The following is a 15,944-nucleotide window of genomic DNA, read 5'->3' on the forward strand; positions in this document are numbered from 1 at the left end:
AACTGTTGTGTGTGACACATCACAAAACAGAGAATTTCGTGAGAAAGACCTATAAATGCAAGTTCCATTATAATGCCCGTCGATTTTAATGGTTAAGGATTATGTGGAGTAAACTGACTTGATATAGTATGTATCGTAAAGCTTACATCGTGTATTTTACAGCGTAACATTTGGCTTAAATTTGTACAGCAACTGGGGGGTTACGGTTTTGTTTATTTGATTCATGTAGATCAATGTTATACAAGAATCTTGGTTGCTGCTTTGCAGCAAACTTTACTTTGTGCACATTGATACGTACGGTAACCAGGAACCTTATTTAGCCTACATCCATCTTGGAGAGGTTGGGAAGGGACAGGTTAGAAACTGAAAATGTGTTGATTCTAATACTATTATATTAAAATATTAAAAATTAAAAAATTATATTAAAAGTATTCTCGTTTTACAAATACAAAGTGTTAGATGTTAGTAATGAATAAGGATACCTGACAACACAATATTTTATACAAAGTTTACCAATATGCCACCAGGAAATTACCTGGCAAAATGTGTAGTACGATAATAACGCATTTTACCTGTCATTGCACACACAGGACTGTATGCCTTGTATTAACCGGTCAATTCATTCATTGATTAGAACCTGGACCAAATTGGCCACTGGCGAACATAGCCAATATGCCTAAATATTAAGAGATGCACACAATATATACTGTTTGTGAAAATAACAATAGTCAGAAACAATTTAGAGGCATCCTGACCAATTAAGTTGACGGGTGTCATATATATGTTCGAAATGATAACACAAGACACCTGTTATCAGTTAAGTTACCAAGGAAGTTGGATTTCCCCCAATCATGCTCGCCCCCCCTGCCTCCCAAGTCGACTGTGGTAAACAAAGTGACACAGTACCTCCCTTATTTCCTAAATTCCCAGGTCTGGTAACATTGGGCTAACAAAATGCAACAATACATTCCCAATGAAATTGAATTCCTCTCCGGAATGTCTTTCTGTTTCAAAGTTAAAATAGCTACCATGGAACTGTCTGAAATCACTGCAGCCAGGGAGTAGGAGCCGGGGGACTTGGGGCACGTGCCCCCCTTCCCATTTTTTCCACAATAGCAAATGTGCCCTACTGGCAAATAAAATGTGCCCCTTTGATGAAGAACTGTCTTTTGGATATCTTAAGCCTTTGTTAATTTTAATATTTTATTTTAATTATTCACTTGCACCACAATAGTATTGATAGCATACTAACACATATATATTTAAGTGATATGACCGGTGTGTATCGGTTTATAGCATAACGAGTGGTGGTTGTGGAATTAGAAAGTGCACCTCTGATGCTGTGCGCCCCCCCCCCCCCACACTTTTTGGAAGCTTTCTACCCCCTGACTGCAGCTAATTCCGGGCTTGGAATACCATCCACAGAACAACACCAGGGCTTTGAAGTAATTCCATAGAAATTGAATTTGTCTCTCGAATGTATATTTGTGTTTTCAACTCACTACGAGAGGATAATGAATATCTGAAAAACGCTTCAGCTTCCGGAGATTTCGCCTCAGGACTCCCACTAGGGCTTGGAGATATTGTCCATGTATTATATATATAGTGTTATTCCTCTTTCATATAATTGTGCGCCGCAACATCGCTACGAAGGCGAAAAGAACTAACAGTGCTGCGGCATCATCTGGGGCCCTGTACTTCGGTCTGTACACAGGTGTAATTATGAAGCAGGTTACCGCTATAGTATTTTCTTACGAAACGGTGTTCAGCTCGTTACTGCATCCGGTCGCAAAGAGCAAAGTCGTTCTTGAAATAAATTAACATTCCTGTTTAAATGGTGAATGTATTTCATACATAATTAAAACTTTTCATAAATTAAAATTTGGTTCAACGACGAAGCGTAGGTGGAGTGGGGGTTCCCTTGCCTCCTACATAAGCCCGTGATGTGCATTTTGTATGTGTGCTATATTGCACTTCCAAAATGTCTTACCCTTCCGAGTCCCCAAAAACACATGTCTCACCCCCCCCCCCCCCCAAGCACTCACACATTTGGAAACTGTGTGGTGCCATCACTGTTTGAGGTGTAGAAAATTGCAAGGAGTTGCTTAAAATTGAATTAAAACATGTATAATGCAGATGAAGAGGTTGCAGACTATACAAGTGAGCCGAATTGGTCTGATATTGATTGAACGTAAGTTTCCACTTCGTCATGTAACACCCCGGGTGCCATGTCAGTCTACAAGGTACGGTATTGAATTTGTTTTCACCCAAAGTATGCGCTGATATCAAATTTATCACTTTTACGTACACCACGTCTGTTACTTATAAGTGAATTCAGTTAATCTCAAAGTTGCCAAAGATCGCGTTATCATACCAGCTGCACGGGGAGCCATCGTCTCTGTACCAACAACTTCCCGCTACCAATGATCATATGATCATATGACATTTGGTATAGATCTTACTGTGAAATGCCGTCAGTGCGGTTCAAATGGTAAACGTTTACTCATAAATATTTTAGTTCTTTACAGAAATCTTTGAATTCACTGTGCCACATATGATGTTATGATAGAGAAAGTTGTCGAATTAATCCACCGACTTGTTTGGCGTTTGCAGGTTTGAACAGGAATATGATGCGACGTATTTCAATATTCCGTCCGGCCGGCATGTCATGGACACCAACATGATCTGAGTAATTACATAATAATCCAGCCTTGGTCCCAATCAATATATTACTGTGCGCCCCTATATGATTAGATCATTATTAGCTGGCGATGTTGATGAAAAGGCAAAGATCGTGAAATCCATTGCGGCTAACATACTTCAACCCAGTCACATGCATGGGTTTAATGAAAGAACTGGATATAACCATAACCATAACCATGGGTTTAATGAAAGAACTGGATATAACCATAAATGATGAACTATATGTATATCTTTCTAACCGAAACTATTGAGGGCCAAACAAATCATAGTGTCTAAGGGTGTATAGGAGCCCAAATTGATTTGGGATGGGGAGGGGGAGGCCTGTAACGATTTGTTCGAAAAAGTTTACCAATGGTAGGGCATTTTGGTGAGATCCCCTCACCGTTGAGAATTTATTACCAAATTAAGGGTATACTTACATATATAATAATGTTACGATTGGAAGTAAATTTTCATCCAATAATTGTCACTTTGTAGGTTAGTCTACCAATATATTTCTGTATAATATTGTCAACAGTTTGGGTCGAAAATTAGGTCCATACGCCCATGCCACCCTCTGCGCGCACCACTGTCACGTATACACGTCACGTATTTGATAATAATGTAAATGATTGTATAGCCTATACCGTTAAATTAATCAACCTTGCACATTTATTGGAGCTCGTTCCGTTCGATGTAATGCCCCACGAGCATAGGCGTAGGAGGCGGGGGGGGGGGGGCTGGGGGCTGCAAATTGTTTTGTGAAAATTCGGGCAATATGCTGAGAATTTTTCGGGCACCTACTGAAAGAAGAAAAATTTGCAGTGTATTTTTCATTTTTTGGGTGAAAATTCGGGCAATATGCTGAGACATTTTCGGGCACCAACTGATAGAAGGATAATTTGCAATGTGTTTTTCAATGGTTAATGGATATTATTATTATATTATTATTGATATTATTGTAACGACTTCCCCAATAGGATATAGGTATATGATGGACTGCTGGTTTAAGCCTATTGCCTGAATTTACACGCGGAAGAATCTCGTTGGGGAGCTGTAGTCCCCCTTGCAAGCCCCCCCCCCACCTGCCCCCTGCAACCCTTGCCGCCTCCTACGCCTATGATAATGTCATTCTTGAGGTTCTGTATCGTAGAAGTTGCAAGAAACGATATGGCTATAGCCAGTTTTGTTCTTTCACTAAGCAAACAAGTCGAAGTGAGCTGTGGGGTTTACCGCGTACACAATAAGACAAATTGAAGCCTATTCAAGTTAGTGTAAACTACAAACAATATTTTCCAGTGTATTGAGGTTTGCAGTTGGTTACGCATGACAGAACTATTTGAAGTAGATTTCAGTCTAGAGCAGAGCTTTCGTGTCTGTATCACAGGTGTCGTTACAGTGAATTTCCAGTAAGTAAAGTTACACGTACAGTACAGGCAAGTCCTTATTGGCATATTTGTTTTTTTAGCACTAGGGACATTTTGGTACGTTCACGATTAAAGACTTATCGCAGAGCTTGAACAGTAAGGGGACAAAGTGATACTTGTTACATACGGGAACCATTCCTGGTAAGTTGTACTTTGCTTCTATGTGTAATGTGCCCGGCCGGGTGTGCTAGGTAGAAACGTATTCGTAGGCAACTAATGCGTCTTAACACATCATCTGTCAGGGAACAAGTACAGACTGAGACGCTCATAATACCAAACTTGGAAGGGCCCATTTAGGCTACTCATGGCTCTATGCTGTCACGGTTTTATTCAGTCTCCAGCTGATCTTGGTAACTATTAAAGTTAGGCGAGTATACAAAAGAGTACAAGGGGTGGTTGTGTTCATTTTGTCCGGTTGGGGATATCAATTTCTGAATAAAACAACATCTAAGATGGGTTTTATATATTCAAAACGTAATGAGAAGGAAAATCCAGAACAGTGAAAAAACTTCCAGCCTCCACCTGTATTCGAACCAGGGCCTACCGCTGTATATGCGGACATTATAACCACTAGGCTATGGACGCTGATTGTGTGTCCAGAGGTTCGAAACCGGTAAGGACTGTCGTAATTCCACTGTAGGCGTTTGTCACCTGTATCAAACAATACTAGTTCTGTTTTGGTGGCATATATATATATATATATATATATATATATATATATATATATATATATATATATATATATATATGTATGTATATGTATATATATATATATATATATATATATATATATATATATTTATTTATAGATATATATATATATATATTTATATATGGCGTTTGTCGGGAACACGGTTAAAGGGTACAAGGTTCGCATTTGCAGATGTCGCACGTACACACTAGACCATTTTGCCGAGAAGTCATACGCCCTTGTCGATTTACAAACGTAATTGTTCGATATCCTGTTAACATGGGCATAAAATGAGTAATTATCAGAATTTTACAACTGGCGCCTTTTTTTCTTTTTGCATTGGTTAATTATAATATCAACAGTGGGATAAAGCCGGTGAGCCGCTTTACTGCCGAGTGTGACTTCAGTATTGTGTGGGTTGAACGTGGTCTTTAAAGTTCACTGAACCATGTAAATAGTTGCCCTATGACGTATTTCGCTGATTTGGCTTATTGCATATCCTGTTGTCACTCAGTGTGTGGTTCGACAGGCATAGAAACGTGTGGAAAGGAGCAGTTGGGGTGGAGCAGGTAGGTGGTGGTCGATTATATACTCGCATACGGGACAACATTCTTGGAATTCAACCTACAAGCAATATTTGCATTGTTTCGTGTTTGTCCTTGTTACAATATGCCTATAATATTCAAATAACTCCAACTTTTCACAGGGAGGCGGGGGGGGGGGGGGTATAGCTCCACCCCAATGAAACTCTGTTTTCATGATGGAAGTATGCGTGGGATCATAGTACGATAACCACGTAAGATACTCCTTGTTTCTTAGGTTTCCTCTGTTTATAGAAATTATACTTCTCCACTTGAACAGCAAACTTAAATTTATGAAAACGAACGTTTCCTCTATAAATCTACTTTAATGAAGCCCGATTGGAAAGGACTAATAATGTTTGGAATTACAAGCTTCAGCCTTATCGCTATATATAGCCTTAGCGGTTATTTTATAATCAGTATTTAGCAATGTAATGGGTCGATAGTAACAACTTACAGTCCTTAACCGGTTTAGGTTTGAGTGTCACCACTCCTCTAGATTGTTCCTTTGAAAAGAGCCTATATTATAACTATAATATAGGTCCAATTCACCAATACTTGGCCAAAACTTATACACATTTAGAGATATGCCATCGCTGCCAGGTGCCTTGTCCTTAATAATACAAAGTGACCCAAGTACAATGCTGCACTCTTCTAAAGACAACCACTCTCCCTCGCAGGTAATGTTAGGGAGTCTCTTAATAAACTCTTCTGGCTTTGAATAATGAGTAGAGAATGGAAAACAATATATGAATTTCGTCCAAATGTCAACCTGTTTAGATAATGTATTACCATTTTTTTTATCAACCACGTTTAAAAGGGAATTGCTTTCTATATTACGTTTTTCTAAGTTTAACAAATACTTCGTATTTTTCTCACCCTCTTCACCCACCTTGTCCTGAATCTTATCATCGTCCCTTATAATCGTAAAACGTGAATAGTTCATTTTGGACTTCCCCTAATTGTTTCATTTAACTAGACGCTGCATGCTCAATGGACGAGATCTTTTGATGATGTCGTCTTCGTGTTTGCGTCGATCTTTAGCTCCGTTTTTTAGCAATTACTTATTAATACTATTCGTTCTTATTTTAAAGTTGAGAAACTCTCATTCAGTTAGAAGACGGAGAATTGATGTTGGTGTCGTCATCATAAGGTCTCGGATTAGCCTAGGCTCAATCAGTAAGCCAGTGTCATATTCAATTTCCAGTATCCTAGACCCCTTTTAACTGAGTGAATTTGGATATACATACATACTTAGGCGTGATCCAACTGTATGCCCGGGCTGAATGTTATATGACTACCGCATGGATAAGTGTTCTAGAAATCAAGAAAAAGTCCAGTCTACAGTGGATCCCTGGAGTAACATTGGAACTTAGACCATGTATACTTCTTAGTGAAATGGTTTCTATGCCGCCAGACTTCTACTAGATTATACATATTCATTAATGCAAAACACTCATCCTTGGCCGTGACATTTGTTATTTTATCTAGCTCAATATCAAAAACAAAATTGAAGTCTACATCGATAATGATACTATCACACTGAAATGTTTTTACATTTCTAGAAACCTCTTTGAAGAACGAAGTAATATCAAACGAGAGTAAGCTTACAGTCGTGCACAAGGACATCGGCGATGATGTATCCACCATCGTGATGTACATTATATACCCAGTAATACACACAGCTCCAGCTAAATGGTATAGGCTCTGGCTAATGCTGGCCCTAGAATAAAATACACACATTATCTATATGTATTACTACAATCCCTCGCATAAGTCCATGGTTAGACCAGGGGTCTCCCTGGTTACATCGTTGTATAGCGCTCTTTAGGGTGACCACTGCACGAAAGCATGTTTACGACCGTTTTGGGGGATTTTTACCGCAAATTGTCCTGAGGTCAACCCTAATAACCCATTTGCACGTCGTGAAAGGCGACACCGGGCCGGGAAAGTATTAGCTTGGTATTCTCCAAGCAAGGTTATTACGTGTAAGAGAGTCTTTACTAGTAGTTAGGGAGAGGAATTTTACTACCTGGTAAATTGTTTTGCGAGATACACGTACAGTACAGTGAACTTCCAGTACCCTCATTACAGATATGACAGAGATCAAATGTATATATCATGCCAGCGTGTAAATCATTGCATAAACTGAGTTCATTTAAGGTTCATACGTTCTGTAGCAAAGTGAACATGAAGCCATCAGGTTGTGATGTTATAGTTTCTTCTTGAAAAAATGTCTTTCTTTAACTCTATCGCTTTTTCCTTGAATTGAATATGGTTTCACTGCAGGGATCTTATAAATTGTGCATTGCCAACGAAACGACATGGTACTTCAAAATGATGAGGAATATTAAAATATTCAAATTCGGGTAGGTAATTAGTGACTTCATATCTACAGTCAATTAATCAATGTAAAACGCAAAAGTTCAGGTCGTCAAATTATAAGGTCAAAGGTCAAACTTGGTACGTGTTTGCCAAATTTAAACTTCTACCTTTCCAGCTAACTGCACTAAAAGCTCAGTGAAAATGACACCGTTCTATGCAATTTCCATATCAATATTCATTATTTCCATCATTTTTATTGAGTTTTCTGTCAATAAACATTTTGATCCGAATAAAATTTGCCAGATTTATTAAAAGAGTCCGTAGATTCTACAAACTTCAATAAAATTTTGCAAGCCCGGCCGAACAGATCATGCGCCAATCAAATTTCTTTGTCTTGTTTACGCCCGTTAGGCCTGTGTTAGGTTCCTAAGTTCTCTTGAATAGCATCTTTCTGTCGGTCTAACCGATGTAGCTTGCAAAACTTGTGTCATTTCCTTCCATCGCAATGAATACACAGGTGTTTTCAGACGTTTGCTCCGTGGAATTGGGTCAACAAAGTGGACGGTACGAGTATATATTGGTTACATTTGTGTTACGAACATGCTGATATGGGCGGTCGCAGTGATTTTAGGTAAATAGTTCGCACCATAAGGGCAACAGAAAATTAATTTCTTTATTTCGATTGTGACAGCTTTTCTCCATTTAACCCACCTGGTCAGAGTGCATTTAGAATAAGAAACATTAAATTGATTTCGGAAGTTTGTTCTCCGAAATCAAACACGTATTGAGACTTTAAGTGAAAACACGTTTCGCTAAATACTCCATAACCAGGTGGTCGATGGACTTCAAATTTGGTCGGTATGTGCCTGGGCACAGGTGCCTGCGTGACTCAGGACGGCATAGGGTTGAAGGTCGTGGTTAAATCATTGAAAAACAACCATTTGGACCATTACGCGTACATTGTAACATTATAACGGTATGCCTGTCTTGATTTTCTAAGCTTATGGCAACAACGGGTCAAACCAAAATTGATTTCGGCCATTTCACGTTTTCCAAAATGACAATATTGCTGAAACCTACTTGGCTCAAACCCAAGTAGGGTACAGTATCAGATTCACAGTGCATTAAATAAAGTCAAACGCCAAAGTACACGTGATCAAAAGGGTCAAAGGGCCAAATTGACCAAATTTTGTGAGATGTGGTGTCCCTCGTTTCTTATGACGTCATATGGTCAGAGGTTAAAGATGAAATATCTAAAAACAGCATTGTGGCCATTAAGTACACACTAGTACAACTATGAAGAAATAGTCCAAACGTGCGAACCACGGAGGAAATCAGACTACACATGTTTACAGTGCATTAATCAATGCAAAGGATCGTATTCTTGTAGGAGGTCAAAGGTCAAACTTAGCCAAACAGTGTATTAATCAATACAAAGGATCGTATTCTTGTAGGAGATCAAAGGTCAAACTTAGCCAAACAGTGTATTAATCAATGCAAAGGATCGTATTCTTGTAGGAGGTCAAAGGTCAAACTTAGCCAAACAGTGCATTAATCAATGCAAAGGATCGTATTCTTGTAGGAGGTCAAAGGTCAAACTTAGCCAAACAGTGCATTAATCAATGCAAAGGATCGTATTCTTGTAGGAGGTCAAAGGTCAAACTTAGCCAAACAGTGTATTAATCAATGCAAAGGATCGTATTCTTGTAGGAGATCAAAGGTCAAACTTAGCCAAACAGTGTATTAATCAATACAAAGGATCGTATTCTTGTAGGAGATCAAAGGTCAAACTTAGCCAAACAGTGTATTAATCAATGCAAAGGATCGTATTCTTGTAGGAGGTCAAAGGTCAAACTTAGCCAAACGTTTGCACATACCAAGTGACCGAAAATGTGTGGTTAACTTCTTTCACGTTAAATGTTAGTAAAATTAAGATGACATTTGCTTTATGCATAATTTTTGGTTTTTGCTTTACGTTCTTAGGTGACGAAGATCGCCCAAACTGTACGTTGTAATGAAGCGTGTGATTGGTTGAGGAATTTTAGATCCATCGTAGGTTTGCTGTTCAACTTAGCCATTCAATATGTCTTTTTTTCGCAAAAAGAAAGAAGTTGACTTTTTAGAGCAAGAAAAGGCTATTGACAAAGAAATTGCGGTTGAGAGAAATTTAGCGGAGAAAGCAAAGGCCGAAGAAGAGCCTGCTCTTAACAAAGGTGAGGTTCGAGTCCGAGAAATCGAAACCCAACCAAAGCATGTCGTCAGTGACGAGACGTCCCGAGAGCGAAATCGACTGAAATACAAAGATACTACCGGTTTGGTAACTTCACAAGAAAAGAACAGCTATCCCACATTTAATGTGTTTTACCTTGGACGCATACCAACTAGCGTCGAATATGGTATGGAGGCTGTAGAAAGCCCTGTTGACCAGCTGTGTCGACTGAGAGACAAACAAAAGCTCCCAAAAGTAGCTGTGACATTTGACACGGAAGGGCTCACCATTAAGGAACTATCTTCATCTTTGTTCTCCAAGAATAAAAGTAAAAAAGATGGGATAGATATTTATCTACCGTTGCATCACATTACATACGGTGTTGCCAGTGAAGCCCACCCTCTCGTTTTTGCTTGTATTTCTCGTATGGCGGAGGACGATACACCACACGATGACGGCATGCCTGTGTTGATGCTCTACGCTTTCCTTTGTGATAAGGTCGACACAGCGCAGCAAATTACTTACTGGCAATTACAAGCATACATTGAAGCGTATGAAGAACTCAAGCGCAAGAAGATTTTACGAAATCGGCGAAAGCAAGCTCTCGGTTCTCGAAAACCTGCAGCGAGTATGGCGCAGCGTAAGGCGGGGAGTGCAGGTTACGATCAACCACTCCCATTGTACGGCAACGAGCCACCACCGCCGCTGGAGGAGGAGGAGGAAAACGGTAATGATATTCCTAAGAAGGGGTACAAGGTTAAGAACAAAGGTTACAGCAAGCCAAAATCTGATAATGGATACATACCGGACAGTGACATAAACATGGACAAAGAACAAAAAGCAAGCAGCCCACTTGGACCCTCTTCACCAACCGAAAAGTCACGAAGTGGTTCAATAACATCTGAAGACAGTCAAGGGGGCTCGAGAGATGTAGCATTCGAAAGGAGGATTTCAGAAATGAATGACTTAATGGTAGAGATGGATGCCGAGAAGCTGAAGAAATTGATGATCTCCAACCATGCGTCTCTTGCAAGGTAAGAGAGTTATGACTAAGTAACTAAGTAACACTAAGTAACACGATATCTCAAGGTAAGAATCATGTATACTTTTCGTACTTGACATGTATACGCCCCATATCGAGTAGACAAAGCGTATTGTTTTTGGTGGAAGACAGAGGTAATTGAAGTCACCAGAGGTCAAACGCTGAAAACTTTGTAAACACGATATCTCATGATAGCAAGAATGGAAGTATGAATAATATTTTATACTTGGCATGCGTATGCGTCATATTGAGCAGAAGACTCCGATTGCGTTTGGTGCGGGTCAAAGATCATCTGATGTCACCAGTGGTCAAATAATCAGTGTAAGCACTTTATCTCAAGATACGTAGGAAGCATGGATACCTTTCATACTTACATGTGGATGCGTCATATTGTGAGGAAGAAGCCTGTAGTTGTTCGTGGAGGTCAAAAGTCTTATAAGGTCACTATCTGAGTAAAAAAAACTGGAAACCTTGTGAACAGGATATCTCCAGATAGGAGGCAAGAATACTTCTCACATTTATCTTGTGGATGTGTTATAATTAGTAAATAACTACGTTGTTTTTTAGTGGAGGCCAAAGGTCATCTGAGGTCACCAGTGGTCAAATTCTGAATACCCTTTATACATGATATCTCATGGTAGAAGCCACGGATATTTCTCATACATGGTATATGGATTTGCCCAATAAAAAACACCTGTTGTTGTTGGTGTAGGTCAAAGTTCGCTTGAGGTCACCAGAGGCAAAAACTCTGACAATCGTTAAACATGATATCTAAAGATAGAAATCATGGATACTTCTCATACTTGGTGTGTGCCTGTGTGGATCCATTGCATTGAGTAAAAGATCCCTATTATTTCTGGTGAAGGTGTATATTGCCACGTACAGTAGACTGACCTGTGTTTAGCATGCTATAGGGTAATTGTACATCAAAAAAGTGGTTCTGGGAATTTATAATTTAAAAGCTATTTCTGGCGAACAAGCAAAAGTCTAATGTAATGAAGTCATCGAAACATCAATGCATTTTGCATTCAGGTTGTGTTATAGAACTTTGTTGGCCTGTAGTATTTGTTATATGAAGTCCCAAAATCCCGGTCTATTACGAGATGTGACGGTCAAACACTGCAGTAAGTTTGTTTCACAATACAGAAAAGGTAAATACAATGCTGGAAATATATAAATGCGATATAAGAGAATTGTACATGCTTTTATCCAGAGATTCTCGTAATAAGGACTTTCTTGCACCTTCTGTTTGATTTCACAGAGAGATCTACTTCAATAAGAGCAACCCGAGTCGTATTTCAACCGAATCGAACGGGGACGTAGAAGAGGATGAAAAAGACAACAGCAACGTGTAGATAGGAATGGTTTCGTAGAAGAGGATGAAACAGACGAACCAACGACGTGCAGATAATAATGGTTCGCGGCAGGATTGCATGTATCTTGTCCACTATCATCTGTGTTGGAGGATTAGAAGCACAGTAGTTTATATTTAAAATGTACGTTGAATTATCTTTAGTAAACTCACGAGTTTATTTCTTTACAATAATATTTGTTAATATTCTTTGTTACAGTCGCATCTGCAAGTACGGTGTAAGTAATCTAACTTTCAGTGCATATTGGTTAATGGAAGTAACGTACCCTATCAGGTTTGTGCATAATGATCTGTTTGTTAACATAACATGAAAGAACTTTGGTATCGGTATCTCTCTGTAAAAGACGAAGTGCCTATGAAAGACAACTATATATACAATCTGGACATTAGGTGGAAAATAAGGGATACACCCAAACATTAGGTGACGACCAGGGTGTAAATAAGGGACGCACCGATACATTAGGTGACGAGAAAGAAGGACACCAAGGTGTAAATAAGGAATACACCCATACATTAGGTGGTGTTAATAAGGGATACACCCATACATTAGGTGGTGTTAATAAGGGATACACCCATACATTAGGTGACGAGGATGAAAGACACCAGGGGGTAAATAAGGGATACATCCATACATTAGGTGACGAGATAGAAGGACACCAGGATGTAAATAGGGATACACCCATACATTAGGTGACGAGGATGAAGGACACCAAGGTGTAAATAAGGGATATTCCCATACATTAGGTGACGAGAAAGAAGGACACCAGGGTATAAATAAGGGATATAGCACTACAATAGGTGACAGAAGAGGCAACCAGTTCAGCCAATAAAGGATACAGTTAAACAAAGGGAAATCAGGTACACCAGGCTATACATGTAGTTTAAGAGATGTTAAAGAAGGATAACAGTGAATATTCCAGTACTATAGAAATAATAAAGAAGAACTCAAGTGGACAATAAAAGATAAATCATACTCATTGGCATACGGTTCTTCATGCAAAAGAAGAATATTAGGGAGACAGTGGGGCGGGGGGAGTGGGTGTCATACCTACGTATCCTGTAGGGTGGTTAAAAAGAGGTACATGATATACTAATAGGGCATGATATTTGTAGTATGCACTATCGGTAATGAGAATGTGGATCAGGTAGAAATTTGGGTTAGTGTACTATGTGGGAGATCAAAAAGCCAAGTAACATTCAGAATCGAATCATCTTATTATGAAATGCTACAAGGTTTGATTATCAATGTGATTCTCGATGGTTAATAATTAATTAAAAAAATAATTAATAGCTGGTTAGCGGTACACATGAAGAAACTAACTTATGGAGACAAATGCTACCAAGATGGCATGTATTTGTGTTTGTCTTTATGCGTCTGTGTGCATGTAACAGTTATTGCACATTATAAATGGATGTCTGTGACCCCAAGAGACACATAGTATGTTATTTAATAAACATATTGTGCTCTGTCCCAAAAAACACACATTTCAATCATCCGTCGAAGTGTCACCCTGCCTAAGTGTCCACTTGAAAGTAAAATGATATGACTTAAGTAGACTCAGCAGATTACACTTTCTACTCAAACTATACAGGGGTGGGGGGGGGGGGTGATGCAATGTTTATAAACTTCCAGGTAGCCACTGGGTGTGAACCCTAGCTGCATATAAACTGTGGCAAGGCATGACAAAGACGTTTAATTTCTTGTTATATTTTTGATGTGGGGGAAGGGGGGTGTATGGTTGGGAGTGGGGTCGATTTGGATTATTTATTAATATATATATATATATATATATATATGTATATTTCTGTCATAGTCAGGGGCGTAGCGAGCGGGGGGGTGTGGGGGGGTGTCACACCCCCCCCCCCCAATAATTTGGTCGCTGTCGGCAAATTTTGGGTCTGTCGGCAAAAGGAGAAAAGGTGAAGAGAGCGGAAGGGGAAGAAAGAAGGAAAGCTGAATAGAGAAAAGGAGAACGGGAGCTTCTTCCGTGCCAAATTTGACTTAAAATATGCACCAGATTGCATCTAAGGACGTTTCAAAACTAAAAATTTTCCAAAGGGGAGGGGTAACCCCTACCCCTAGACCCCTCCCCCATTTCAGTCACCACTTCCAGATCCGTCGGCAAATCAAATTTGACTTAAAATATGAACCAGATTGCATCTAAGGACGTTTCAAAACTAAAATTTTCCAAAAGGGTAGGGGACACCCACTCCCCTTAGACCCCTCCCCCATTTCAGTCACCACTTCCAGATCCGTCGGCAAATCAAATTTGACTTAAAATATGCACCAGATTGCATCTAAGGACGTTTCAAAACTAAAAATTTTCCAAAGGGGAGGGGGACACCCCCTCCCCTTAGACCCCTCCCCCATTTCAGTCACCACTTCCAATTCCGTCGGCAAATCAAATTTGACTTAAAATGTGCACCAGATTGCATCTAAGGGCGTTTCAAAACTAAAAATTTTCCAAAGGGGAGGGGGACACCCCCTCCCCTTAAACCCCTCCCCCATTCCAGTCACCACTTCCAGATCCGTCGGCAAATCAAATTCTCCACACCCCCCCAACAAAAACTCCTTCGCTACGCCCCTGGTCATAGTACGACTTCCTTAACATGAAAAACGAGACTTTAACATGCCATTGAAACTTCTCGACATTTCCATGGTAAGTGCCCAATATTCGGTGAGTGTTACTCTCCGCAGGTAACACAAATTTCCACTTTCTCAAATAACGAAGAATCAACACTTCAAACCCTTCGTCTATGTTTCGTTATTAAGAAATCATTTCTCTCGCAAAAAAATGATCAAAGATAACGTGTTTTAAAGAGAAATTCGTACACCACTTATATATTGAATGAATAATCGTTTATATTATGTTTGTATTCATTTATTGCAACTTAAGAGTAGTGTTAGTGTGTTACCTAGCATACATCGGTGAATATCATGTTCGTAGTCTATGGCGCTAATGTCATAGCAACGTATCTATATACCTATCGATCTGTCAACACCAGTTCAAAGGTCGTTGCTTGTAGACTATTTGCATGGTCCCGACGAACGTTGTCATGGTTATTGTCCATGTGAGGGACTTCATAAATCTTTACACAAAAAGTTATGTTAAAGGATGCATGTATGGCGCGCCATCTGTGTCAGATCAAGGGGAATCGACATATATACCAATTTGAATCAGTGTGGGCCAAATTAAATCGAACTCTGAAAATTAAAAATAATAACAGTGATTTATAACGCGTTCGTATCCAACCAGAAAAGAGCGCTCAAGGCGCAAAAAAACAAATGAAATCCTTCAAAATTAATGTAAAGTGTCCATGAAAGCTTGTTGCATAGGTAAGCTTTAAGCTTCTTTATAAAGGAGAAGACACTCTTAGCCGACTTGATTCTAAATGGTAACAGCTTCAAAAACTGTTACGCATGTTAACTCCAACAACAACAAATTGTTGAACTCCATATGTAATATGTGGACCCCCTTACCGAGTACAAGAAGCTTATGGCATTTCGTGGAGTTTAAAGATAGGTCACTGAATGTGAAAGTCTGAAACCTATTAATATGATGCTTCAACAACAAAGATTGTGTAACATGCTAAGCATGTGCATCGAACTTAGTG

At 39.4% G+C, this 15,944-nt stretch overlaps 1 protein-coding gene across 9 annotated transcripts; it reads left to right on the top strand.

Moving 5' to 3' along the window:
* The first annotated feature begins 3,942 nt into the window (after positions 1-3,942).
* Positions 3,943-15,191, top strand: LOC139981677 (uncharacterized). 9 transcript variants are annotated; one of them, XM_071994262.1, is made up of 4 exons: positions 3,961-4,250; positions 6,476-6,560; positions 9,690-10,949; positions 12,219-15,191. In XM_071994262.1, the coding sequence occupies exons 3-4, from the start codon at positions 9,790-9,792 to the stop codon at positions 12,310-12,312; spliced, it is 1,254 nt and encodes a 417-aa protein (XP_071850363.1). In that variant the 5' UTR covers positions 3,961-4,250; positions 6,476-6,560; positions 9,690-9,789; the 3' UTR covers positions 12,313-15,191. The 9 variants fall into 9 exon arrangements, 5 of the variants coding, with proteins under 5 accessions (XP_071850365.1, XP_071850363.1, XP_071850364.1 ...); XR_011797910.1 differs by lacking the exon at positions 6,476-6,560 and having other exon boundaries at positions 3,962-4,250; positions 12,219-12,912; positions 12,967-15,191; XR_011797912.1 differs by lacking the exon at positions 6,476-6,560 and having other exon boundaries at positions 3,962-4,250; positions 12,219-12,912; positions 13,074-15,191.
* The last annotated feature ends 753 nt before the right edge of the window (positions 15,192-15,944 follow it).

The sequence above is a fragment of the Apostichopus japonicus genome, chromosome 15 (assembly GCF_037975245.1).
Source record: "Apostichopus japonicus isolate 1M-3 chromosome 15, ASM3797524v1, whole genome shotgun sequence".
NCBI lineage: Eukaryota > Metazoa > Echinodermata > Holothuroidea > Aspidochirotida > Stichopodidae > Apostichopus > Apostichopus japonicus.